The 27,482-nt window shown below is 52.5% G+C and overlaps 1 protein-coding gene across 4 annotated transcripts; it reads right to left on the minus strand.

The window, feature by feature from the left end:
• Positions 1-36: 36 nt before the first annotated feature.
• Positions 37-26,688, minus strand: ash1l (ash1 (absent, small, or homeotic)-like). 4 transcript variants are annotated; one of them, XM_084455261.1, is made up of 27 exons: positions 26,615-26,688; positions 25,442-25,538; positions 21,492-22,286; positions 16,065-20,598; positions 14,032-14,698; positions 12,541-12,714; positions 12,276-12,370; positions 12,050-12,123; positions 11,862-11,907; positions 11,636-11,744; positions 11,267-11,473; positions 10,978-11,124; positions 9,724-9,832; positions 9,301-9,450; positions 8,300-8,370; positions 7,951-8,114; positions 7,541-7,693; positions 6,742-6,796; positions 6,454-6,586; positions 5,742-6,035; positions 5,429-5,515; positions 5,146-5,236; positions 4,800-4,938; positions 4,330-4,502; positions 3,859-4,025; positions 3,130-3,631; positions 37-2,612 (listed from the first exon to the last, which is right to left on the minus strand). In XM_084455261.1, the coding sequence occupies exons 3-27, from the start codon at positions 22,077-22,079 to the stop codon at positions 2,521-2,523; spliced, it is 9,021 nt and encodes a 3,006-aa protein (XP_084311387.1). In that variant the 5' UTR covers positions 22,080-22,286; positions 25,442-25,538; positions 26,615-26,688; the 3' UTR covers positions 37-2,520. The 4 variants fall into 4 exon arrangements, with proteins under 4 accessions (XP_084311387.1, XP_084311386.1, XP_084311388.1 ...); XM_084455260.1 differs by having other exon boundaries at positions 26,525-26,660; XM_084455262.1 differs by having other exon boundaries at positions 3,142-3,631; positions 26,432-26,642.
• Positions 26,689-27,482: the final 794 nt, after the last annotated feature.

Genomic DNA, 27,482 nt, shown 5'->3' on the forward strand with positions numbered 1-27,482 from the left:
GTCAAATATGCAAAAATGAAATGTCTTGAGCAAAACACAGCTGTATTCACAATAATGTAGTGCTTTTATTAAAAAACAAACAAACAAAAAACAAATAGAATATAAAACAAAAAGTAAAAACCAACAGCATTTTCATGACTTTAGAATCATAATTACAAACTTTGAACGAGAGTGGAAGAAGTTTTGACAAACTGTACACATCACAAAATGTCTGCCAGTCTGCCATTTACAATGCTTGCATCTTATTTTGTGATTGTCTAAAAATAACTAAACAAATCACACAAAACACACAAATATCATCACAAGCATCATATTTATGACTGCTATCACAAAAAACTGAACCATATTTGAAAAAAAGGTAAGAACATGATATCGAGCTGACAGTTTTACTTTGTTTCTGTCATCTTTCAAAATAACATTTTTATGTTGGTTTGTTTTTTTAGTGTTCAACACTTTGCAGCAAAAATCGAGGACATTCCTCCTCAAAACGTAATATTATTATTAATATTAATTAATACAGTGACAGATGTCATTTCCGCGTCACTGGTGTGTCCCAATGCCTTCTATGGAGTCCAGTAGACATTCCTCTTGCTCATGCACTACATAGATGAATTCATTTTTAGGCAGCAAAAACTCAGTTGAAGTTCTCATGTCATTCAGTTAGGACAGTTGTGGTGCGATTTACTGGACAAAAACACCTCTTCCTTCTCCTCCAAGCTTGAGTGTCTTGATTATAGTAATACAAATGGCAGAAATTATATTATAATAACCGTAATACATATAGGGCAGAGTCCTGTACAACAATAATACACAAAATCCTTTATCAAGATATTGCTTTTGGAGACACTTCTCACGTAATCCCAGTCTGTAATATATACATAACTTGGCACTGTACAACTTCCTATTCTCTCTGTCAGTTTCTCATTTTTGTAATGTATACGTCAGTCTTATCTAGTCGGGACCTCTCGACCTCTCGGACGGTCCCATCTTCGCAGAAGCATTTGGAAAATCTCATCAAATCTCTCAATTTTATTTAAAACATTCTCCATGGCAACCAGAAACACAATTGAAGAAAAAAAAAGCCCCAGCTAGAATCCACCGCTCCTGACACTTCCCCCCTTCTCACAGAATATAAGAAAATATGACCATCACGATACATTTCATGTTACCTATTGTTTCCATAATTTTCTTTAAACTGTTAATTGCCATCAAGCCCTTAATTTTTTTGTCTTTTTTATATCTTCAAGAATTCTGGCATATTACAGACAAACAAATGTGCACACAACACACACACACACGCACGCACACACACACACACACACACTCACGCAAGGCAGTCGGGGACCATGGCGTTCTAAGGCGTTACAGTAAGAGCCAGTGTTCCGCCGCCCGGTTTAGTTAAGCTGGTGAATCAGGTATTTCAGAAAGAGGGGCGAAGCTGACTGCCTCACGAACTGAACAAGACACTTTGACTGACAAAAGCGCTCAATCACTCAATCTTCCCCAAAAACACTAGCCACTCTTTAATAAACACAACCCCCCCCCCTCTCCATCTCTGTTCCTAAATGCATTAACTACAGTATGACAGGAAAAAATATATATACGGTACTTATTATTAACTTGCTTTTCAGACTGCATCATCCAATACTGTAAGAGAGTTAGTGTCTCATTGATACATTACAGGGAGCTTAAGATATCCATTGTACCAAAGTGCAGTTGACCAACTCCTAGCTTCTCTCCTAGCTCATCAGCAGTGTATGCATACACTGCACCTCCTATGTCACTCATATGCCTATTCTCACTCATATGCCTATTCTCAGTCAAGGTACAGTTCTTGCGTGGCTTACATTACAGTTCCTTGTGTCACGGAGTGCCACTAGAGGGCGCCATTCTCCAGCATTCTCATTCCCACCGGATGATCCATAAGAGTCTGTGAGAGTCTACTGTATGTCCCCTCCAGCCATGTCCAGTACCACGTGTCGCTGAAATGAATTGACTCATAGTTGCATCTTTAACCATGTTTGTATGGATAACGTAACACCTCGGTCATCGTCCTTCACGAGTGAACAAGGCTGTCTTTGTATATTTGTTCAATGCATTTTTAAGTGCATGGGGTACGTACGTGTTCCTATGTAAATAAAAACGAAACAAAGAAAAACGAGAATGAAAAAACGTTTGCATCGTACTTCAGTAAGTCTGGGTCCGCCCCCCCCCACCCCCTGAGAAGTCCACGCGACCCCCCCTATGAAACGCTGGTCATCTCTGAGTCCACAGCGCCTTACAAACACTCCTCGGTTCCGTTGTGTTGAGTCTGAGATTTGAGATGGCGGGGTTAGGGGGAGAGGAGCGCCTGAAGGGGGGGGGTCTCAGGAACACTTCCACCCTGCTGTCAACTCCCCATGACATCTTAAATCTCCATCTTTGTAAATGTCATCTTCCCTTAATCCCTCTCCGTCGTCCGCTCCTCTACCACACAGCGAGGGGCGTCGGCGTGTCCGGCCAGCATGTGCGGTAGCGACATCATTTCCTCCCCACAAAATCGCCAAATCCGAGTGTCCGTCGACGTAACCGTCGCCCTGACCCCTCCTCTAGGAGATAGGTGACATCGATGGCTGTTGACAGGAGAGAGAGGAATTATTAGACATCAAACGAATGCTGAATGGGTAATGAAGTATTTCAACTGGTAATAGTTTGGGACTGTGGAAGATTTGGGAGGGGAGGTAGTGGGGAGTGATGACTCTACTACAGATGGCAAAGATACGACTACTTCTGAGGATACGAATAATTAGCCATGTTTCCATCCTCTTGTCAATCGAATTGTGTGAGGATCGCTAAAAATATGAATGCGAATAAAGCTGGTGAACGTGCGTTTCCATCTAGAGCTTTAAATCGGATAAAGCATTTATCACAAAAGACTTTTATCGAACAAGAGAAAATCCGATGAGATTGACAGTACAAACTTTTTGTCCATTTTCATGATTTTTAATCGAATTTTACTGTTTCCATAAGGCATTTTAATTCGATATAACTTAATTCGCATAAAAAGTGTGGATGGAAACATGGCTATTGACAGGACGCTTTCTCTACGCATTCTCCTTCAGTATTTCGGACCCCCCGCTGCCACTATACCTGTTCCCTCACCATTCTTGCTGGGTGTTCGGTGCAGCAGGTCCAGCAGGATCTTGTTCAGTCTGTCCTTCTGCGCCTCCCTCCTCCCCAGGCCCGGGTGGTGCAGCGGCGAGGACGAGGACGACGAGGACGGGAGCTCCAGCGTGTCTCCGCCCCTCTCCGCCGCCCCTTCCTCCAGCTCCCTGCGTTCCTCCGCTTCCCGGCCTCCTTCCTCCTCCTCCTCCTCCTCCTCCTCGTCCTCTCGCTCCCCGAGTCCCGCCTGTTCCGGCCGCTGTGGTTGCGGTGGCGGCGGCGGCGGTGGGGGGAGAGTGGGCTCCTCGGGCGCCAGGTCCATGTCCTCCTCCTCCTCCTCCCCTCGTCCGTCCTCGCTCTCCGGACGGAAGTCGTCGCCGCGCTCGCAGGGGGAGGCGTCGTCCTCGCAGCCCCCCGCCCCTTTGGGACGTTCGCTCTTCCAGGCCGAGCGCCCCCCGTTCCTCTTGTAGTTGTCGGGGACGTAGTGCGGCTGGGGACAAGGAGGGCGAGACGCATGCGCCGTTAGCTCGCTCACCGGAACCTGACACGCAAGCATAGCTTCCGTCACAAATCCTTATCGAAATTCAGTGGTACTAACATGAAGAACGCAGTTCGGTCACATCGTTAAGCTAAACCTCCTTTCTTGTGACTGACTGTCACTTTCAAAACAACAAAGTCAGGGCAATACTGCGGCACGACGAACCCCGCCGGTCTTACCGAGAAGTCTCTCTTGGGGGCCAGCCTCTTGGAGAAGTGGTTGAAGGCGTAGGGCTTGGTGCAGACCGGGTAGCGGTTGCGGTGGATCTTGTAGAAGAGGTGGGCCGACTTATCCAGGCGGTAGTCACAGATGTACACGTCCTGCTCCTTCACCCCCTTGGGCCGACCTTCAGCCCAACAAACACACTGGGTCAGGTACTGGTGGGGTTCAGCTCCATGACGGGACATTAATGGGCCTATATAATGGGAGTGGTGGTGGGGGGGGGGGGGGGGGGGGGAGGGAGAGAGAGAGAGAGAGAGAGAGAGAGAGAAAGAGTGTGTGTGTGCGTTTGTGCATGCATGCGTGCGCTTATGGCCCTTGGGAGTATGTGTGTGTTTGCATTACTGTGTGAGTAATAAAGTGTGTGTGTGTGTGAGAGAGAGAGAGAGAGAGAAAGAAAGAGTGTGTGTGCGCAGCGTCATCCGTCTCACCCTTGCAGTAAGTGTAGAGGTCTAGCACACAGCAGGTCCCCACCACGGCCTCCAGGGGGATGATCTCATAGAGGGGCATGCGGAACAGCTCGTTCTGGTAGAAGCGCCGCGACGGCGAGTGGTGCGTCTCGTGGGGCCGGAAGTAATGGTGACCGAAGGCAAATCTCTCACCCCTGCAGAGAAGAGCAGTCAGAGGGGAGGATGGTCAGAGAGTGTCGCAGCTCCGGATGCGCGCACACCAACCACAAGCTGATAAGACTAAACCCTACACGGATGATAAATGCTGAATAAAGAAAAAAAGCTCCCGGCTCGCTGTCCTCTTTGCTAGCAGCGATTTTAACGAACAATGTTTCGGCGCTAGGCCGTCGTCAGGTTCAAATACTGCCCATGAATCTCATGCAGAAACACCTACAGTAGATTTCATACCCTTTCAAACCCCCCCCCCCCCCCTCCCCACCCCCCAGACTTACTTTTCACTCTTCCAGAGCTTCTCGATGCGAAAGATGTCCAGCTTGTCTCTGTTGATGTGCGACAGGAGACGGTAGGACTGTCTGACCGGCTGTCCCTCGGGGGTGCGTCTGCTGTCCCTCATCAGGTAAACGCAGTCACCTGCACAGGGCGCAGCCAGACGTTAGTAAAAGTCTTTTTAACATCCATATAACGCCTCACACAAAGCAGGACCGTACATGGCAAAAATCATGCCTTCAAATACTTAGGGTGTGCTTCATTTAGCTGCTGGGGCGGGGCTTATGTTGCCGTTTCGCCCAGTTTCAAAGTGCTTTGGACAGAGGTTCTAGTCGTGCCCTGCCACAGTACCTTGGTGCAGCAGCAGCTCGTCTCTGAGCAGGCAGATGTAGTAGATGGAGCCAGACTGAGCGTAGCTGGGCTGGGGCAGCATGGGAACTTCCTGTAAACGGAAGGACAGGAAACGCACAGGAAGATGAGAGATGGGGACGGAAGATGAAAGCGCAGAGCAGACGTCGCGGAAGCTTCCGGTAGCGATTGGCAGGTACTCCGCGTTGCCGTCGGTGCAGCTGGCCTGTTCAGTGATGGCCTTAGGACCTTTCGGGTGGCTGTGAGCGGTCGTGCTTTTACTCACCATGTCCACAGGCCGGGGGTCACACTGCTCACACAGGTAGTGCTCCACCTCCGTCTCCAGACGCATGCAGTCGAAGTGCTGCCACACCTTTGGGACAAACGCACAGTCAGCGCTCTCGCATGAGCGCGCCACGTGATTCGCTCATATCCAACACTGTAATATCGCTCCTCACGAGGGACTACAGCTCTCGTAAGAAATTCCCTCCCGCGCAAAGAGTAAAAATAGGAGTGGCTCCACAAGGAGTCACTACAGGGGTGACGAGACAGGTTTATTTCGAGGCCCCCCTAGCACCCCCCCCCCCCCGGTGACTCACCATGCACTTCTCGCACTGGATCATCAGGCCCTCGTCCTTGTACATGCCGCAGATGCAGCGGATGACGTCGTCGTCCTTGTCGTGGGAGCCCGGGCCGCCGCCCCCTCCGTGGTGGTGGTGGTGGTGGTGATGGTGTCCGTGGTCGCGCTCCAGGGAGTCGGAGCTGTCGGCCTCGCTGGCCGTCTCGCCCACGATCTCGTCGATCTGAACGGCGGCCTCGTGACGAGCGCTGTAGTACGCCTTCCTCAGCCGGCACACGTCCCGCCCCACCGACGACTTGCGGCCATAGTATTTCTACACAGGGGAGGCGGGACAATGGAGGGGGTTTAGTTTTTGGCAGAGTGCAATACAACGGGACAAAGAAGCCCCGACGGACACATTTGACGAGGCTTCCAGAATCTCACTCAAAGCACGGCAATGTTCCAATCCCTATCCAAGCTTCTACAGCAACATTTTCCCTCTTCGGCTCTTCAACGCTGAGGGTCTTTGAGGGGGTCAAAGTACTTTCCAGAAAAGGTCCACTTCAAACTTCAGCAACCGTAAGTTTGAGTACCCTTCAAGCGGCACTGCCCTAAGCGGCCACTCAACAACACAAATTTGAATGAAAAGCCCAAAATGTGTGTGTGTGTGTGTGTGTGTGTGTGTGTGTGTGTGTGCAAGTGTTGGGGGAGACTGCATCACAGGGGGAGGAAGCATGCTGTCGGACTCCCACCTCAGCGTTGCGGAACACTTTGAGCATGTCTGTGTCGAAGGCCTCCACGGTCTTGTAGTGCCCTGTGAGGATCTGCTTCTCAATGGTGCTGAGGTCCAGTGGGTCCGACACCTTCTCATAGTACTGCGTGTTCCTGAGAACAGGTGTGGGCAGGAACACAGGGACACACACACACACACACACACACACGTTAAAAGAGTCCATAATAGTCGTGGATGAAAGCTACTCTCTGTCTCTCACAAGACACTGATAGGTTGACAGGTGAGGTGGAGGTTGTGCCAGGTTTACCTTTTCCTAGAAGGTAAGTTGACCAGAGGAGCAGCGAGAATCTGACCAGCTGAATCTGGGGTCCAGAGGGGGAGAGAGTCATTTCATTATGATCAGCAATAGTTTACTTCACATCTCAATAAGTCATCAACACTGTAAAGACTAAACCTCAAGGGGTCTGGGTCGTCTATAGATAATGAACTTGGATTATGTGCTGTACTGATTATGTACCCAGGCCTGCTGTAATTAATTTAGATACTGTTTTGTTACACAGCAGTTTTTGCAGCTGTTGGAATTTGCTCAGTATCATGTAGTTCACATCTGTTTTAATTAAACCCAACTGACTCTCTCTCTCGTCTCTTTCGTATCAAATCAAACTTTATTTTAATAGCGCATTTCATGCGCAAAGGCAACACAAGCCAATATAGGAGAACTGTAAAAATCGTTTTACGATTTGACGATTGAGCAAGCTCCTGGAAAATGTTTTACAGTATTAGCTATATCATATTACAGAGCATGCATAGCATCAATACTACATTATAAGAAACATTATCAAAAATAAATGAGTGAATAAATAAATACAAATATGTTACCTGAATGGTAGGCAAGGCAAATATATTAGATCCCAGTAACCCATTATAGGATATATACCACATAATACCACAGTCTCTGTTGGTAGCAGGCTAACACTTGTAACGGCTGTATGTGTGTGGGTGTGTGTGTGATTAATATTAAGAGTAGAGTGAGTGTGTGCATGCGAGTATATATACGCATGTGTGTGTGTGTATGTGTGAGTCACTCAACACGTGCGTCAACGGACCCTTGTAGCTGGTGATCATGTCGCAGATCTCCTTGAAGATGTGTGCGAGGCGAGCGGTGCGCGTGACCTCCGTGTTCTCCTCGGCCGCCGCCAGCCTCCGCGTGCGGACCGACCGCGACGTCTGCAGCGCCGAGAACTGCGTCAGGAACACGTCTGAAACAGAGGAGGCGCCCACTGAGTCGACCGGGGCGGTGGTCAAACGCCACGCTCACTCCCCCGTGGCGCCCGACCGTAGAGCTCTCCTTAAATCCTGTGTACAGAACGCGTGCCGGCCGACACGCTCGATCATATATGGGTGTGAGTTCTTCCCATTTCTCCTCTCGCACACACACACACACACACACACACACACACACACACACACACACACACACACACACACACACACACACACACACACACACACACACCTGACTTGATGTTGCCGTCGTCCCGGATGACACTGCCCCAGCGGGTGTAGATGGAAAGGCCGCTCTCCCGCTCTCTCTCTCCCTCTCTCTTCAGCAGCTCCTGCTTCTCCCTCATCTTCTCCCAGTTCCTCAACAGGAACACGCGGTGCTTCAGCACAAAGTTCCTGCGACGCGGGACGTGGCGCGCAGTTAGGGTACGAGAACTGTGTGTGCGCGCCGACCCGAACTGTGATTGACAATGAATATGAGTATGTGTGTATGTGTGTATAGGTGTAATGGGAGAAGGGGAGTAATTGCACTTGGTGTGTATGTGTGTGTGTGTGTGTGCGTGTGTGTGTGTGTGTTTCACCTCTCTCTGTTGGACATGGGCTTCATGAGTAGGTGAGGATAGAACTTGCTGCTGTCGCTTGACTCCTCCTCCTGGGGAGCAGAGTTGGAGGTGAGTGAAAGACGATCCTGTGCCGTCTGTCGCACGCCCCCCTCTCACCACGCCCCCCTCTCACCACGGCCCCCCTCTCACCACGGCCCCCCTCTCACCACGGCCCCCCTCTCACCACGCCCCCCTCCCCTCTCACCACGGCCCCCTCTCACCACGGCCCCCTCTCACCACGGCCCCCCTCTCACCACGGCCCCCTCTCACCACGGTCCCCTCTCACCACGGCCCCCCTCTCACCACGGCCCCCCTCTCACCACGGCCCCCTCTCACCACGGTCCCCTCTCACCACGCCCCCTCTCACCACGCCCCCTCTCACCACGGCCCCCTCTCACCATTTAAGACAATTGTGTCACTTTTTTTTTAATTTTTTTTTTTAGAAACCTCGCGCCCCACAAAGAGCTCCTTTGAGACCCGGGGGTGCCCTACAGACGAGCAGCACGGGAACGCTCGTGCCCTACAGACGAGCAGCACGGGAACGCTCGTGCCCTACAGACGAGCAGCACGGGAACGCTCGTGCCCTACAGACGAGCAGCACGGGAACGCTCGTGCCCTACAGACGAGCAGCACGGGAACGCTCGTGCCCTACAGACGAGCAGCACGGGAACGCTCGTGCCCTACAGACGAGCAGCACGGGAACGCTCGTGCCCTACAGACGAGCAGCACGGGAACGCTCGTGCCCTACAGACGAGCAGCACAAGAGATCTACACAATTCAACAGCTTGCCAGCAGAGATCCGTACTCAACTGGAAATAGTCTTTGCTCGACCCACAAACTTCATGAGGACTGAACTACTACTCGACACGTCTTGTTCTCATACTAGGTGCACTTCTGATCTGTTTCCACTATTTAATGCGGACTCTGTGAACCTTTTTCTCTGACTTTGTTCTCTTTCTCCTTTTTTCCATCTCACTCACTCGTTTCTTTAGCTGGTGCTTGGATTTGCGTTTCTCCTTGAGTCGACCCAGCCGCCGGGCTCCGCCCGCTTTCCCAGGCAGGCCGTTGATTCGTTGGCTCTTCCCTCCAATTATTCCCCGGCAGCCCTCCGAGCCACACTTACACACTTGCTGTAGAGAGAGAGAGAGAGAGAGAGAGAGAGAGAGAGAGAGAGAGAGGGAGAGGGGGGGGGGGGGGGGGGGGGAGGCAGATATCATGGTCAATCAGTGTGACAAGCAAACAGCTGGCCTGAAGGACAGACAACGAACCCAAAGGTTCAGCTGGGCCCTGAGGTGAGGAGTGACGTCTCGCAAGTGTTGCAGTAGTGCAGAGCACTATAACTGAGTATGTGCGTGTGTGTGTGTGTGTGTGTGTGTGTGCGCACGAGCGCGCATATGTCTCACCTGCTCCTCCGTGTTGAAGGAGTGGAAGTTGTAGTCGTAGGTGAGCTCCGTCCCACTGCTCATGTCCTTGAGGGCGAACAGGCCGATCCTGTATACCCCGTTCACAGACCTGGGGTGGGACACACACACAGGGAGACTTAGGGGGGGGGGGGTGGGGCACCTAACTGGCTCAGGCGAGTGCTGAAGAAGCCTCTCTTTATACAGCACCATACTGATACGGCAGCGCACAGTAACTCTACACTGTCCCTTTGTCGTGCCTCCATAATGTATTCTCTGTGTAGGGATAAAAAGCCGGCTCAGCACATTGTCTCTCGGCACTACAGCTGTGTCCAAGGCCCCACTACGCGTAATCGCTCTTCGCTGACAAGATGGATGACTCGCCAGACGCCGCGCTTTCGGAGCGCTTTCTCGCCATCCCTGTAGAATCTCTTATTTCAGGCCGGACCCACCCCAGACAGAGCAGTTGTGAGGCGGGCGCCCTAGATTACTGACAGGGCTTTCTTTCAGGGCAGGGGAACAGGTGACTGTCTGGTCTCTGCGCTCGGTCAACTGTCCGCGGTCAGACCCTCAGGGGTTAAATGACGCCCCGGTGACACTTGTTGAGTTTTCGTTGCCCTTTCGCCGAGCAGACGCCGAAACCAACCCAGGCTAAGGTGTCACTAGCCATGTTTCCATCCACACGTTTTATGCGAATTAAGTTATATCGAATTAAAAATGCCTTATGGAAACAGTAGAATTCGACTAAAAATCATGAAAATCGACAAAAAGTTTGTACTGTCGATCTTATTGGATTTTCTCTTGTTCGATAAAAGTCTTTTGTGATAAATGCTTTATCCGATTTAAAGCTCTAGATGGAAACTAGACGTTCGTACACGTACACGTTCACCGGCTTTATTCGCATTCATATTTTTAGCGATCCTCACACAATTCGATTGACAAGTGGATGGAAACATGGCTATTGTTCTTGGTAAAAGAGGAACCTATAGTTGCCTGTAGAAACCGCAGAGGTCTTTGACTGTCGATCCCTGCCCTTCGTCAATTGGTTTATCTCAGTGAAAAGACTTCAAAGCGTTTAGCTTCCTGAACTCTTAGCAAGGACCAGACACGGTAATCATCTTATCAGGCTACCATGACTAACCCAGTCTTGACTGTAGGGGCTTAACAGACAGATTTACTAAGAAAACCAGCATCAGCGCCAAGTCCATCTAGAGGCCTCGACGCGGCCGTCGTGACGCCACCGACGCCGCCACTCACCACTTCTGCATCTCACAGTTGGGTTCGCAGCTGTGGTTGATGAAGCGCGCCTCGTTGCCCATGCGGTAGCTGTCGATCACCATGCCGCTGTCCAGGTTCAGACAGTACTGGCCGCTGTGAGAGAAGTACTGCTCCATCATACGACTCCTAGAGGGGTTGGGGGGAGGGGGTGGTGTACATCAAAAAAAAAAAATCATATTTACAACGGCTTTCAAATATGTCCCTCGCGGACAAACGGCGCGTCACACACCGACGGCTGTGATCTGTCCCCCCGGTCGCTGTCCCTCACCGGAACTCGTGCTCGCTGACCACCTCTCCCAGGTACTCGATGATGAACTGGCCGGATCGCAGGGGCTCCTTGGTGCGGATGCCCCAGCCCTTGCCCTCGGCGCGGAAGCGCTCCAGGCACTGCACCCACTCGTGCTTCTGGATGTGCTGGTTGTCGCACTGCTCCTGGCAGGGACAGGTGCTGGGGCAGCACTCCGCCAAGCTCATCCTGGGGGGGGGGCGAGCCAAAGAACAGACCACAGAATTACTGCCTGGTTTCCAGAACGCATTAGCTAGGGAGGAAGGCAAGAAAAAATCTTTCTGCGAGTAAACCTCAAATCCTCGGCTGAACTTAGAACCGGGGTGCGTGCTAAGGCCGGTGGTTCCTGACCTGTTCAGGCACTCGTCCAGGCAGCCTTTCTCATTGGTCTCCTGGGGGGCCCTGCAGGTACAGGTGGTGCTCTCGTACCCCGAGAGGGGCTTCACATCCACGTACACATCTGGTCAAACAGGGTTCGATGAGATCGATACACGCACGAAAGATCATACCGTGAATGTCATCTAGGGAATAGGTTAGTCTTATTGATCCCAGCTGGATGTTAGGGAGAGATACTCACTTGATCTGATCTTCTTATAAAGGGGGACATCAGGCCTTTTATACAGCTGAAACACAAACGCTCTGAGCTTAGTAACTACACAATGACAAGCTTTTGAAATAGAGACGTCTTTTTTTATAAGTTAGTGCCAATCAAGCCACACTCCGCCCTCCCTTAAAAGGGGAAAACCACTCGTCAAGATGGATCACCTGGTCGTGTTTCCACAGCCACAAAATGTCGTAAGGCAACTGGAAATCAATGCGTTTCTGTCTCAGGTACTTCCCTGGAAGAGGAAGAACACAGGGAAAGAGAGAGAGTTCAATGAGATAAAGGGTACTCTGGTTTCGAAATAGTCATGCCGTCGTTCTGTGCTTTGTTCATTTTTGGGGGAGCGTTTTGAAAGTGCCCAGTTTGACTGTGTATAGAAAGACTCACCGACATGGATGGGCGCAGGAAAGAGCCCGTACTCATGTTCCCCTGGAGTGTATTCAAGCTTCTCCTTCTTTAGCTGTAGAAGCTGGCTACGGGGACTGAGATACACCGGGGGGGGGAAAGGAAGAAAAGCACATGAATTTAACAAAATCAATATATTCTAGGGTAAAATCAATGGATAGGTGTGTGGGTGGGTGGGTTGGTGTGTGTGTGTGTGTGTATGTATGTGTGCGTGTGTGTGTGTGTGCGTAGCTGCTTTGAGACTCACTCCGCTGTCTTGTACACGTCGGAGTAGAGCCCTGCCTTTTGGAACTTCTTCTTTGGAGGCCTGGCTGCTCTCTTCTCCCGTTGGCTGGTTATAGGCATGGGTGGTGCTTGCTCTATGGAGACAGGACCCTGGAGTTCCGGGGAGGCGTGGCCATCTGGCTTCCCTTCCAGTGCACTGAAATAGACCCGTGACTCAGTTTATAGTGATGACGGAAGGGCTGTCACTGTTAGGAATTATCCTGAGCGGTTCAAATTGATAGATTTCAACCCGGTCTGCGGTTTTACCTCAAGTTTTTTTATTTTATTTAGTTTCACACTATATTTTATCTATATCCTGTGTGTGTAGCCTAGTTGTGGCCTACATTATTCGTTTTTATCGAACGAAATACATTAAATAAATGAGGGTACAGGAATGCAATGGTGCGCGCAGCACACAAACAGGCAAATCATTTGACATAGTAAAATAATAACAACAACAATAACAATTAGGCTACAGATATAAAGGGACCTAAAGGGCAAAGGCAATGTTTGCTGTGCACTAAAGTAAGCTTAGGCTAGGCCTAACACGTTATACATATATACCAAAAGTTTAGTTTTGTTATTGTATTTTGTGGCCTGTGGGTAGTTGTAGCCATACATATTATTCCTACAATGAAGTAGGCTACACCACCACATTTAAGATTTAATCTCTGGTCTGAATGGGTAGGCTATGTATGGAAACATACTTTTTGGCGCGATCAACTACAGCTTTCTAATCAAACTTGAACTTGTCTTTTTACAGTTTACCGAGTCTTTGTACAATAAATCCATAATATGATTTCGTTTGTGGTCATTTATCACATTTTCATGATGATAATAGTCCTTGTTTACAGGCTAATGTTTGGCTATCCGCCTTATTACCTGCCCAATGTAGTAGCCTAATAGAATTGCCATAACATCTAATTTCTAGATCTAGGCTATACAATAACACTAGGCCACCATTTCCATTTGAAATTGATTAACTTATTTCAAAATCACTCTCGTTCTGCTCCGCGCAATGCGTTCCTTCGACTTCGCGGACTTAGTCCTAAACTATAAGAATCTCTGTTTACAAGTCGATACATTTTTACAATGATTAGGCTAGACGTATTTTCTATCTCAGTGGAAGGCTGAATATTTATTTGACGGCCCTTGGAAAGCCCCATGGAACATAGGCCTAATAAAATGAAAAAACCTTAGTGACCGCGGTAGATGCGGTCGTCTGTAAAGCGCCGCGGTCTGCTTCACAGGACCGCGGTTGTGCGGTTAACCGCAAACCGCAACAGCCCTAGATGACGGGGCTTGATGAATTGTCCTCTATAAATGCCGCCACCCCCCTACGGTCTAAGATTAGCATTGCCGATGAAGGGTACTGTAGCTAGGGTACTAGCGAGTGCCAGCGTGGTGTAAAGGCCACCTTTACGTTAGTCCCGAAGCTGGTGCCATGTTGGTGTACCGAGGGGATTTTTTTTACCTGCGAAAGCGGTGTAGTTCGTCTTGGGTGAGCCAGCCTCTTCCTCCCCCAGCTCTGGACCTCATCCCGAGGCCCCCCAGGTTCTCCTCTCTGTCTGCCGTTCGTTCCTCTCCCTCCTCCCCTTCTCCTTCTTCCTCCTCCTCTTCTTCCTCCCCCTCCTCCTCCTCTTCCTCATCATCATCTCCCTCTCTCTCCCAGTGCTTCCTCTTCCGGCCCCTGCTGCTCTGGCCCTGCACCACCGACTCGATGGCGTCCGTCACCGTGTCGCCCTCCCAGGGCCTCCCCGCCGAGCCCCCGCGCTCCCGGTGCCTGGGCAGTGCCGCCTCGGCCGGCGGCGGGGGCGAGGGGGGCGGGGAGGGCAGCGGGTGCTTCCGGGGGCGGCCGGGCCCCCTCTTCTTGACCACGTTGTTGCCCGTGCGCGCCTGCCGCTGCAGCTTCTTGGCGCGCAGGATCTTGTTGACGTGGTGCAGGCTGTGTTTGGCGGGCGTGGCCCTGTGGGAGTGGCGTGGCGGGGAGGAGTCGTCGAGGCAGCAGTCGCGGGAGGGCGAGGTGTGGCCGCAGTGGGAGTGGAAGAGGGGCGGGTGGTGCTGGTGGCGAAGGTGGAGGGCGCCGTCGGGGCCCTCGGGGGCGGAGTGGGCGCCTCGGGTCTGGACCCCTGACGCAGACCCTGCCCGGAGAGACACAGGGAAAGAGGGGGAGTGAGATCAATTACACAGGGGGAACGGGACGGCTCATTTCTGGCCACGGTGCACTGATGCATTGTGATCCAATTTCCCAATTTAGGGCTTACACTGCGCCACCCTGGAGCACCCTGATCCCTTCATTAAACATTACATAAGAGGACAATTGCTAGTAAACTGTAGCCACTAGTCCTCCACTATCAGCGAGAGCTGTTCACAACACCCAAGAAGGATGTGTGCGTGTGTGTGTGTGTGTGTGTGTCTGAGACAGTTTGGTCCAGTCAAGACCGCGTCGTTTCCCACTCTCTGTGGTGTGGTCGGTCTGACCTCTGGGTGACCCTGTGTCCTGAGCTATAATCCAGGATTACCCTGACTAGGTTCAGACTACACCACGCAGCATCCTCTACGCACACACACACACACCTATGCACAATCACACATACTCACGTATATACCTCAAATACGCACGCTAACACACGTACAACTCCCATCTGTCAATGGCAGGAAGCATGACAACAAAACTGGACCGTTCCTGAAGCACTCTTACCTGTTTAGCAAAACCGGCTGAGAGCAAGTGTAGGATGTACGCACTGCGCAGGAATAAGACAGAGCCTTTAGACATGGGGGCTTAGGAGAAGAAAATCTACATGGACATATTGATCCAGCACAGCAAGATGAGTACTCATATGGAAATATAACATCTAGCTGGACATCCTAAAATGACAACCACACACAAAGTAGGCCATTTTAGGTAATTATATAGGGCCTTTTCAATGCCAAGCCTTCGATCGCTGGTTAGGCTATCTAATGTCTGGTCTACTGTATTCCTACACTACAGGAGACCACATTGTGTCTTCAGAGGGGACTATATTCAGTCATTGAGCTCGCAAATTCAGCAGAGATATAGAGCTTAATCTGCCATACGGTGGTTCGTTGAAGGAGTCAGTGCTCAGATTATCCAAATGCTAAATCAATACTGTCATTAATGGCAATATTGCCATGTCTGTGCCAAGCAATGAAGCTAAGCAGACAAATCATCCAATCCTATTCAAACTGCAGAATTCTGGAGGCAATAGAAGTAAAACTATTTTGGGAAATGAATTCGGTGCACAACTCAGTAACCTTCAACAATGTCAAACTCAATTTGGGTCAAATTCCAACAAGCACAAAAGAAAGAATTTCACTGCGTGTTGATTCCAAAGCTATATAGGCGCGGGGATTTAAAGCTTTCAAAGTAATTTCAACGCATCTAGTGAGCCTCCTGCTTACGCTAATGCCTATTCTAACAGCTGTCAAAAAGGGATAGTTCCCTCAAAGTAGTAACACGATATCAGCAACTCCTGTGTGACTCACCCGTCTCCCTCCTCTCGGCCGACGTGGACCGGTCCTTCCTCATTGTTCGTTCCATGCGCGAGAAGCTGCCGTTTTCCGAGGCGCCGCCCCCCTTCCTGCCGCGGCTGCCCCTGGCGTCGGCGGTGCGCGTGAGGGCGGAGGCGAACAGATTGGTGTGGTGCGGGGCGTCCTGGGAGGAGGGGTCTTCCGTCTCCTCCGTGGGCGTCAGGGGCTCGTCCTCCTCGCTGTCCGAGCAGCCGGCGGGGTCGTCGGCCTGAGCCCCGGCGAAGGTGGCCTGGCTGGCCGCCGGGTTCCTGGACAGCTTGGCGTAGTCGGCCTCGGACCCCGAGCCCATCCTGAACCAGGACTCCACGGGGTGGTGGCCCCTGGCGCCGCCGCCCAGAGCCAGTCTAGAGGGCCCCAGGCAGGACAGTGAGCTCTCCTTCCTCTTGTACCTCTCGGCGGACGAAGACGAGGACGAGGAGGGCGAGTTGGCGGAGGCGGCCGCCGCCTGCTTGCCGGCGGCCGCGGCGGGGGCGGAGTCTCGTCCGAACCTGCAGCGCTGCAGGGACTCAGCCATGCCGCCGCCACCGCCTCCGCTCCCAGCCCGCTCCCCGCGTCCCGCCCCACTAGCCTCGGACATACCCGCCGCCGCGCCTCCTCGGTTCCCTCCCGGTCCTCCTCCTCCTGCCGCCGCCGCCACCCCCCCGGCCTCCTCGCCGCCGTCGTCGTCGGCGCAGCGCTCGCGGTGCTTGTGCCGGTGCTTGTGTTTGTGGTGCCAGCTGAAGGAGAGCTCGGAGGACATGGCCGGGTAGAGGACGGGCGAGCGCCCGCCGCCAAGGAACTCCTGCCGCAGCAGCTTGTGTTTCTTCTTGTGGAACTTGGAGGGGTTGAGGAGGAGGTGCGACGGGTGGTGGTGGTGCACGTAGGAGGGGGGCGGGGCCGGCGGGAAGGAAGGGTTGTGGTGGGAGTGGTGCGACGGGGCGGCGTGGGGGGGCTGGTGGTGGGGGTGGGGGTAGAGGGCGCCGGCCGGTGGGTAGCCCCGGTAGTAGCCCAGCCCCAGGGGCCCGGAGGAGTAGGGCATGCTGTAGGAGGGGTGGTAGAAGCCGCCGCTGGACAGGGGGAAGCCGAGCCCGGGTACGAAGGGCACCTCGGACATAGACTCCCGCAGCTTGGGGGGCCGGCCGCGCTTCTTCTTCATGTCCGGCTTGCGGACGTAGTGCAGGGAGTCGCAGGGGTAGGCGGGGTGCGGCGAGTAGTAGCCGCTGAAGTTGATCCTGAAGATGGTGGGGAGGAGGTCCCGGTGCAGGTAGTGATGCGGCGGGGGGCCGCCAGCGCCGCCGCCGGGCCTGACGCCTCCGCCCACCCCGGGCACCCGACCTCCCGCCGCTGCCGCCGCCGCGCCCAGCCCGCTACCCAGCCGGAGCGCCGGCGTGCGGTGGGCTATCCGGACCTCGCTCAGCCTCGCCACGATCTCGTCAAGCTCGGCGAGGAAGTCGGGGTCCTGGCGGCGCGAGCGCAGCTGCAGGTACTTCTTCTTGCGCTTGCGCTTCTGCCTCTTCAGCTTGTCGTAGCCCGGGCAGCCGTGGCTGCGGCGCTTGCACTTGTGCTTGTGCTTCTCCTTGTGGCCGCCCGCCAGAGCGGAGGCGGGCGCGGCCGGGTGGGGTCGGCGGGGGTCCGGGGATGACCTGGTTCCCAGTGGAGACGGGGAGGGCGACGGGTGCTCCAGGAGCACGGATGACGAGTGGCGCCGCCTGCCGCGGGAGCTGAGCCCCACCCCGGCTCCCCCCATGGCGGCGCCCATGACCCCGGGCATCAGCAGCCCGCCGGCCATGCCGGGCGCCGCGCCCAGGCCGCCCGGGCCGCCGCCGGGCCCGCCGGCCTTCTCCCCGCGGTCGGAGGTGCTGTTGTTGTCCGTACCGATGCCGCTGTCGCTGGGCACCGTCTCCTCGCTGTGGGACTCGCTGACCGGTGAGGGCGTGGCCTCCTTAAGCTCGCTGAGGGGCGCCGGGGAGGTGGGGTGGAGCGGCCTAGGAGGGGAGAGCTTGCGGTAGTGGTAGTGCTGCCGGTAATGGTGGTGGTGGTGGTGGTGGTAGCCGCGGCACAGAGACTTCTTCTGGTTGGCCGCCGCCGCTGAGGACGAGGAGGAGGCGCCGAGGGGGGCGAGAGTGCGGGGGTTCGGGGCGGAGAAGGTGGGGGGAGGGAAGGGGAAGGAGTGGTGGCCGTGGTGGGCGTGGCCGTAGTGGGGGTGCGCCAGGAAGTGCACGGAACCGGGCTCCACGAAGCTGGCGTCGCTGACGGGGCTGAGGCCCCCGCTGGACTGGGACAGCGACGGCGAGGGGAACACCTCAGAGGAGGAGAGCTGGTGCTGCTGGGACGGGTGGTGGTGGTGGTGCAGGGGGGAGGCGGCGTTGGGGGACAGGAAGGGCTCCGGGGGAGGAGTCGGGGCGGCGGAGGGGTTGGCGGCCGCTTTGGGTTTGCGGCCCCTCCTCTTCCCCATGTAGATGGTCCCCTTTTTGCTGACGTTGATCTGGGGTCCCAGTTTCCCTCCGAAGGACGCGGCCAGGGAGGACAGGGACTGGGTGGCGGCCGCCACCGAGCCCACCACCCCCCCGCCGCCGCCGCCTCCGCCGCCTCTGGCGGGGTCTGGCTCCGAACCCGACCCGGGGCCCAGCAGGATCTGACTCAGGATCCGTTTGCGTTTCATGCTCTTCATTTTGTTGATCTTGCCGATGATGGTCTTCATGATGAGCTGGCCGTTCCCCTTGTTCCTGAACTGCTTGTCCCCGGCGTCCCCGGCCTCGGGCGCGAGGGTGGGGGGCTGGCCCTCCTGGGGTAAGGTGGGGGGCAGGCGTTTGGGACGCCCCCGCTTCCTAGGCATGGGTTTGGGAGGGTTCAGGTCCACCTCTGGGTGAAGCACGGGGGGGTCTTGCTCCTCTTTCGACTTGAGCAACGACGAGAAGACCTTGGAGGGGGCCAGCTTGTTGGGGGGGCGTCCGCGGGTCGGCGCGTCTAGCCTGGGCATCTTAGACTTGGGCCTCCCCCGTTTCCTGGGAGGGAAGAGCTGGGAGGCGACGGCGTTGGCTTTGTTGGGGTTCGGGGGTCGTCCTACGGGCCTGCGTACGGGCGGTGGTGTATCCAGGCCGGAGGATAAAGGCATGGTGGTTTTGCGCTGATCTGTAGGGCTGCCCTGGCCCGCCCTTTGGTTCCTGTTGACCACTCGTGTCCAACGGGGTTTCCTGCCCCTGCGCTTCTTCAGGGGCTTGCTGTCCTGCTCGGGCAGGGAGTCCGGGGACGTGTCGGGGGACTCGTCCCTGAGGGGGGGCGGCGAGCTGTCCCCGGCGGGCTCCCGAGGCGAGGCCGTCTGTCTCCCGGACCCCGGGGGACTGGAGGCCCCGCTGGGCCGTCTCTCCCTGTCCCAGTCCCGGTCCCGGTTGGGACTGCGCTTGCTGGGGCTTGAGCTCTTCCCTCTCTCCACTCTGAGGAGGGACAGACCTGCACTCTTGTCCTTCCCCTCCGGCTTCCCGGGTCCTGACGGAGGAGGGTTTTTGGTTAAGTCCCTGGGGCCGTCTCTGTCTCTGTCCTGATCCCTGTCCCTGTCGCCGCTGTCCTCCGTCCGGGAGGGGCTCTCCCTGACCTGATGTCCCTGGGACGCAGGGGAGCCCTGGTGGCCGGGTCCGCTCCCTGTCCTCGGCTCCGAGGCTGGCGAGGACAGGCGGGAGGGCGAGCACGTGCTGTGCGGCTGGCAGTGGGCGAGACGGGACTGCGGCGGCGGCGGCTTTGTGCTGCTACTATTGTTGTTGCTGTCGTTGTTGCCGTCCTTCGAAGAGGTTGCCAGGCGGCTGTTGCCGTAGGCGAGCGCAGGGCTGCTGCTGCGACTGCTGCTACTGTTGTTGCTGTTGTTGTTGTTGTTGGTGGTGGTGGCGGCGGTGGCGGTGACGCTGTTGTTGCTGCCAGGCTTCCCGGTTCCATTGGCCTCCTCTTTTCTGGGCTGGGCGGAGAGCTTCTCTGAAACGCTGTCTTTGTTCCTCGAGCCGTAGGGCCGGCCGGGAGGACGTGACACGGGAGGTGGCGGAGCTAGGTGGACCGCTCTGGAATAAGTGGCTCTGTTGGCCATAGCTCGATCTCTCTGCTTGGGTGTGGGGGCCATGAAGCCAGAGTTGGTGGGGGCCACTGAGGGGGCCATCTTGGGGGGCTTGGTCTTGGTAGACTTGGTGGGTGGGCAGGTGGCTATGAGCTGAGCTAGCTTCTCCGTGACGGTGGGCGCGCCCCACGCCGGCACGGCAGCCCTCTCCTTCTCCCTCTGGCTCTCGCTGCCGTATGTGTACTGGAGGGGTTTGGTCACGCCCTCGAAGCCGGGCTCCAGTGATGTCGGGGTGGGAGGGGCAGGGGTGGAAGTCTGAAGGTTGGCTTGCGGAGCGGGCGTTTTCTTGCCAGAGGGGTGCATTTTGCCGTCTGCTGACAGGCGGTGAAGATTGAGGGGTCTTTCCGTGGAGGCCGTCGCTTTTGTGTCCGACTTGGCCATCTCTGACTTGCAGGCCATCTTTGGAGGACCCTGCAAAGACAAAATAAAGAGCAGACAATATTTATTATACTTAATCAGAGAGGCAATTGTTTAAGTTATAAAACAAAGAGATTGAGTTTGTTTTACTTGTTTTTGCTATTTCAAATGTACTACGGTGACCATGAGAACAGAATCAGTGTGAATTGAAACTTGCTAAAAATAAAAACTGCATTCGAACAGTCAGGTCTGACCGGTCCGAAGCACACATTCTCTATCCATCAGCAGGGCTTAGACCTAAACCCAATCTGATGAGGTGTCGTTTATCCCTGTGTAAATTGCAGTTCATTGATGGGATTTGGTGTCCACCAGCGTGCTGCTCCGTCCCAGTACTGCCTAGAGGGGAGGGTCCTCTGAGCTCAATAACACTCATCAGGGTCAGACTGGGGACAGAGATGGAGCTGGGGGGAGGGGGGGGGGGGGGGGGGGGCACTGTCACACAGACCCGGAGAAGAGAGGGTAAGAGAGGACACGGTCACGCAGAAAAAGGGGAACGAGGAGGAGGAGAGGAAAAGTCTCCCGACAGAAGGGAAAGAGAAGGAGAGGAGGACGGGGGAGGGGGGGCAGTGAATAATGGATTGTAAAGCAGGCCAGGAGAGAACACAAAAGGCACAAAGGAATCGAGAGGACTGGCTGAAATCAAAAGGAAATATAGGAATGACCGGGGGACACGCAGCAGTTGGGACTGTCGTGTCGAGGTCGGGGCAGTTGTTAGTTAGTAGTTATTTCTTCATCATGTGCTGGATTCAGTATTGTTTGCCGCTTTCTTGGAATGGGAGAGCCAGACCCCTCTTGCGCAACTCCTAACAGTCTCTTCAGTCCGAATTATCTGCTTTACAAGGATATGGTTTTTGAATCAGGCTTTTAGTAAATACTTTTCTGCTTACCCTTTTAGCTGGAGCACTCCCATTCACTGGGGAGGGTGACGTAGCACTGGGAGGTAGGGGAGCAGGTGGGGGAGGAGTAGGGGCAGTAGTGGTGGAGGGGGATGAGGAGGACGGTGGCTGGGTGGGTCGGTTCGTACCCGGGCTCTGCTCCCTGTCCTTGGCGCGAGGGGGGCTCGGGGCCTGGCTGCTGCCCCCGTCCCCCGTCACCCCCCCGCGGCCCCCGCCGCGCCCGCCGCCGCGCCCGCCGTGCCTGACGGTGGCCCTGAAGGCCGGGCGGCACACGTAGTTCTCCAGGATCTTGGGCGGTTTCTTCATGCGCTTGGCTTGCAGGCCGATCTTCAGCTTGACGTTCCCCTCGGAGAAGCTGGTCTCCTTGACGGAGAACTGGGGCGACTGCTGCTGCTGGTCGGCAGAGGCCCCTCCGGCCCCGGGCTCAGCCTGGGGCCCTTCTCTCTCCTTCTCCCTCTTCTTCTTCTCCTCCTCATCTTCTTTCTTCCCGCCCCCTCCCTCCTTCTCTCGCTCGCCTGGGGGAGCGGTGTTGGGGAGGGGGGGTGGAGTCGCGGGCCCCCCCTGAGTCCTCTGATCCATCAGGGATTTAGGGGATGGAGGGAGACTAGGGAGGGATGTTTTGGATGCCAGGTAGAGTTTTCAGGGAAAGGCACTGGTCCAGAAGGAGACGGGATAGGGGTGAAGGGGGAAAAGGGGGAGGTGGATATCGGTGAGAGAGAAAAGCAATCCTTGTTTGGTGGCTGCGTTCCCTTCCTGGCTGTCCAGCCCTCTTTCTCCTTCCTTCAACTGTGGAGGTAATGACAGGTAAAGAGAAGGGAAGGAGGAAACAGGGGAGGAGATGAAGACAAGGAATTCAAACATTAGTCAACAGTCACTCGACTAGACATCAACCCTAGCAATAATATTTCAACCCCTTTCACTGCAGAGTAGGACGAGCCCCTCGTTCCTTCCCACAATAAATGAAGACGACAACACAGAGGTGAGACATTTTTATCATCCGTTTGCTTGGATACCGTCCTTCATTCTAGGTGACTTTTCACGATGCCAGCGTCCGTCCTCAGAGCCTCGAACAATCTGTGACTGTGACCTATTTACAGAGAATTGTAGTCCCGTTCCTCAAGGACTCAATTAGAACAGCCCACCTGAGAACTACAAACCCCCGACCATCCAGGTCCGGGGTCCTGAGCTCACCACCCACCCACCCACCTTAGCAGGTGTTTGGTGATAAGCTGCTAAATGAACCTTCCCCATAGGTTCCCTCATTAGTTGGTAGTGAAAACGTAGCACAGCATAAACTGCTACCTGCTCGGTGTTACAGCAAGGATCCTAATTGGGTTCTCTTAGAGGAGCAGCAAGGATCCTAATTGGGTTCTCTTAGAGGAGCAGTAAGGATCCTAATTGTGTTCTCTTAGAGGAACAGCAAAAGAAAGAAAAACAGTCTGCCCTCTTTGACTAGAGTGATTTAATGCTGGGTTCACCCTAAGCAGGTGCTTTCTCTGAGTGAAGTCATTTGGAGGCGATTCAGAACTGTGACCTCAGCACATTGGGCCCTCTGGGAGACAGAGGATCCGGCCACCTTTCCCAGCCCTCCTCAGCAGCCAATGAGGATCGGGCCGACTTTCCCAGCCCTCCTGAGCAGCCAGTGATAGGCAGCGAGAGAAGGCACGCAGACAGCCTCCCGCTGCCCTGCTGTCTGTGGCAGAAAGCACTAAAGGACTCACTTAGTGGAGAGCGTGCCTCTGGAAAGCGATCTAAAGACCTCATATACAGCAGTCATAGAGCCAGAAATGACAGCGTACAGAATCTCACAACACTGTTTGCTCAGGATTTTTTCTTTTCGTTTACAAGTGACCATGGCAGCAGAAGGCTTTTTCTGTGCAATCTCTCTTAGCTCACTGTGTTCCCGGACATGGGAGTCTGCTGGCCTGTGCTTCCCCATGCCCACATATCTTGTGTTAACATCAATTACTTGCCTCAAACTATGCCGTTACACATGCTTCACTCAGATCACACACCCCTCCAGTCTACCACACTCCAATCTCCCTTTCTCCTTGTCTGTCATTTTAGAACTCTTAAAAAATCAAGTCCAGCACACTTCAACCAAGTCCTGGGAGGAGGGTTTGGTGCTCAACAGCAGAGGACAATACTTGTATCAAAAGCTGTTTACTTGGGCATTTCCACTGAACTACTCTGGAATAAACATGCAGACTATATGAATGAGTGATCCAGTTTTCTTTATTTTGGGTAGTCCAGTGGAAATGCCCAGTTAAACAGCTTTTGATACATTTTACAACTCTTGTTCAAAGCTCAATGTAGACTGGACAAAACTAAAGTTGCTGTGTTCCTACTAATAGAAAACACATTTCATTCTCCCTTTTATCCCCAACTTCCCTTTCCCCCCTTCTCCTTCACATGTCCTTCTCTCAAGTAGTGAAACCATTATTCTTCTAAACTTGCTGCTTCAAGAATTATGTGCATAATAATTATAGAGGTTCCTCTGATCTAACTGCCAAAACTAGGCTGCTGTAGGAGCAAGCTACGTAAATGGTTACGGACACAAGACCTCAGCCAAGCATGACAGAGTCAAAGCATGTCTTCATCCTCTCCCTCTCCTACTCCTATTTAATGATAACAAAGTTTCTCTCTTCAAAACAATAATAGCACTTGATCTTGCATCTGAACGCTCTGGCCATAGACATCTCTTTTCTCCCCACAAATATCATTATCTGGCAAAACGTCACCTTCTCAGGGGACTTCATAAAGTTTCTATATTCAATACCACCCTCTACTTTCTCTTTGATCAGAAAGACAGAAATTTTGGCGGTAATGTGCGATACATAAGGAATAATGACATAGCTATTCAGATCATTTGTGACATATTGACAGACACAAAAAATATTGTGCAACGGTAACACAGTAAACAACTTGGCGCGCGCCCTCCCCTCCCCCCCCCCCCCCCCCCCCCCCATCACCCCTCCGCTCCCTCCTCACTTTTGCACACGTTGTTCATAACTGCTGATTTCCTTTTGACCAGTGGAGTGGAGGGCTATTGAAACCACCCCTCTATACACGAGAGGACTACAAAAAACGACTTCGCTTTGAATCCATCTTCTGCTCAACTAGCAGTAGATTTTTTTTTTTTTTTAATTTGCGACAAAGACTGGCTTCCAGGCTACTCATCTGCCACGGACTCAAATCGGTTGAACATCATGTCTACTTCGAGGAAAACAATCACTCACTGCTCTTCTCTTTAAATGTGGCCAAAGCCTCAACCACAATAATCAGTAGTTGAGATATTCTACCTAATGCATTGTTGGTCTGTTTACAAAATCACAATAAAACGCGAGACTAATAGGCTACGGATGAATGGATGAATGGACTGCTTTGCTTTCTGATAAGGAACCGCGAAAATGGCAGGTGTCATCTTGGGAGTCAACGCGTGCACCCCACGCCCATCTCCCCGTTGGGTGCACTGGTCATTACTAGGCCTGATGTAGTGAGCCATGATTGATGATCGACTCGTCAGTCATTATCTTGCCTGAGACATGTGAAAAGGTGCTTCTTCACAGAAGTGCATTAAGAAGTCGTAAGTCAATTCGGTCTACAATCTTGTGTGCAAATCCTCCGTCCTAGAACGCCACAAATCTATCACTAGATAGGCTAACTATAATATGTTATCATGTTTCGTGTTATTGATGATAAAACTATTAAGGAAATCAAAAGCAAAGTTTAACATGTGCAATAAAACTTAAATTGCCCGTTTACTACAAAAACCCCTCGTGCTCAAACGTTTGATCTAGGCTGTAACGATGGGTGCGGGGGTGAGACCGATTACCAAGATACATATCGTAAAACTGATTACATTTAATCACAATGTCAACAGCTGTAGCCACAATCTACAATATTGATCGAATCTGGGTTAACGTTATTCACACACTCACCTTAATCAGAGTCCAGAAGCGGTGTTCACATTATTTGGCTCGAAATCCTCCTTTGATGCGTATCAACATGGTGGTCACCGTATTTATGTTCCAAGTGCTGATTTGCCAAAACGCAGAGATGAGAGACATGTCAAATACCATCCCGAATAGGCTACGGAAGATGTTGAGAAATTTGATGTGCAAAATAATTGATGCACACATCCTTTCTTGATCAAGGTACAGTACTTAGCTAATGTATCGAGCTAATAATAGGCTAATCTTGTTTTCAAGGTAGCCTAAGCGATGACCACAACCCTTCGTCTTGACACGGAATGTGTTGATTACAGGAGTAGTAGCCAGCGAGCCAAGCCCGTGAAGTTGAGTAGTCAATATGACAGCAATATGTAATTCTTTTTAAATTGCTAATAATAATGCCGATTTGGGCGCGCGGCAACAAAAATGTCAAGGTTGATGAAGCCACTTGACACAGTCAATCCATTGTGAAGCAACGATGTTTATTTTGTAACAGGCTAGCTACTGTTCGTCCAATAATAGCCGAGCTGTGCTAGTAGCTACATGTATCAATGGCACTCGGTAGCTGGCTACAAGCTATCATGATTTAGGCAGCCTAGCTGAGGATAACTTGGCTAGCATGCTAGCTAGATTTCTTGTAACGTGGCTGTAAACTGCACATTTGTCATTTAATTGCGTTACATAAGCTGGTAGACTCGATGTTTTGAGGATGTGTACATCATGAAATAGTCCCATCATGGGGCGAGTATACAGAAGCTATCCCGTCATATCGGAGTAGCTAACGACTCGTGCAGCTCTGACGGGCTGCGATGCTATATTGTTTAGCCCGCTCGCAAATCATCCGGTTCAACAATGCCCAATGTCGAAAGAAAACAGAAAAATCTCGATAACCAATTGTAGTAAATGGAATATAACAGAAAACCTAAACATGCAAAATAATAGATGCAGCGCTGTATACGTTATTAAAAAAACACGAACTGTCAACAAAATGGCGGCTGCGTTGAATCAACAGAGACCCGAAATGGATCTCCCTCTATTTCTTCTTCCTCGCCCTGTTGTTTTTTTCCTCACAGTAATTGGTATCCGTGATATCTCCAAACACAACCGGACTCCGTTCCAAGCAGTGTTAGCTGAGCTGAGACGTGTCGGAATGGGCCTCACTCATTAATCGGGCCTCCATGTCTGCTCAGCCCGTATCATTCCTGTCAGTACAACACGGGCATTCTCAGTCAGGGAGGGAGGGGAGTGAAGGAGACGGGCAGAGGGGAGGGGGGGAGGACGAATTGAGGGGAGGGAGGTCAGATGTCGTGCGGCACCACTGGCCACTTTCTCTCATAGCGCAGCACAAAATACCCTGTATAATTTCTTAATTTTTCATTTCACATTAGTGTTGAAGTGATGGAATAAGTGTATATGTTATTTGTTTTGTTTGCAGCAAATTAACAATGAATTGAAGTCATCAGACCTATCTGTAATTGCCTGTAATGCATAATTCATTAACAACCCTTCCAGGGGGAAACAGGTGTCTGTATTTGCATGGGCTACTCTAGCCCTATAGGCCTAGTTAAGCCACAATAGCGCACAGATATTATCACGAGAATGAGAAAAGTGATTAAAATAAAATTTAATTAAAACAAATTCAATTCAATGTCTGCCCATTTTCTATTATATTCGGACCTGTGTTGTCCCATTCACTTCAGCTCTACTGCTATCATGATCAAATGTGGGTCAATTTCGGTCCTATTTATTATTCAAGCGTTGTGATAAAGATATTTTACATTTGTTGCCTGTAATCTATCTTTTAATTTTATAACAATAAAGAAGTAAAGTAGACCAAGATTTCATCAAAATTAGACGGTGGAAAGGGTGGAGCACAGCGTTAAGTTTTAATAACGGATTCCAATAAAGAGATGGACATTATTGACGACATGGGTAGATTAGGAGGAAAGGGGAGGCAATAACTCCAAAAGCAGAATGAAGGAAAATTCTCTTACCCCAGAGATTTAATATAAACTAAAACTAAATATTT

Source organism: Borostomias antarcticus, assembly GCF_949987555.1.
Source record: "Borostomias antarcticus genome assembly, chromosome: 21".
NCBI classification, from domain to species: Eukaryota; Metazoa; Chordata; class Actinopteri; order Stomiiformes; family Stomiidae; genus Borostomias; species Borostomias antarcticus.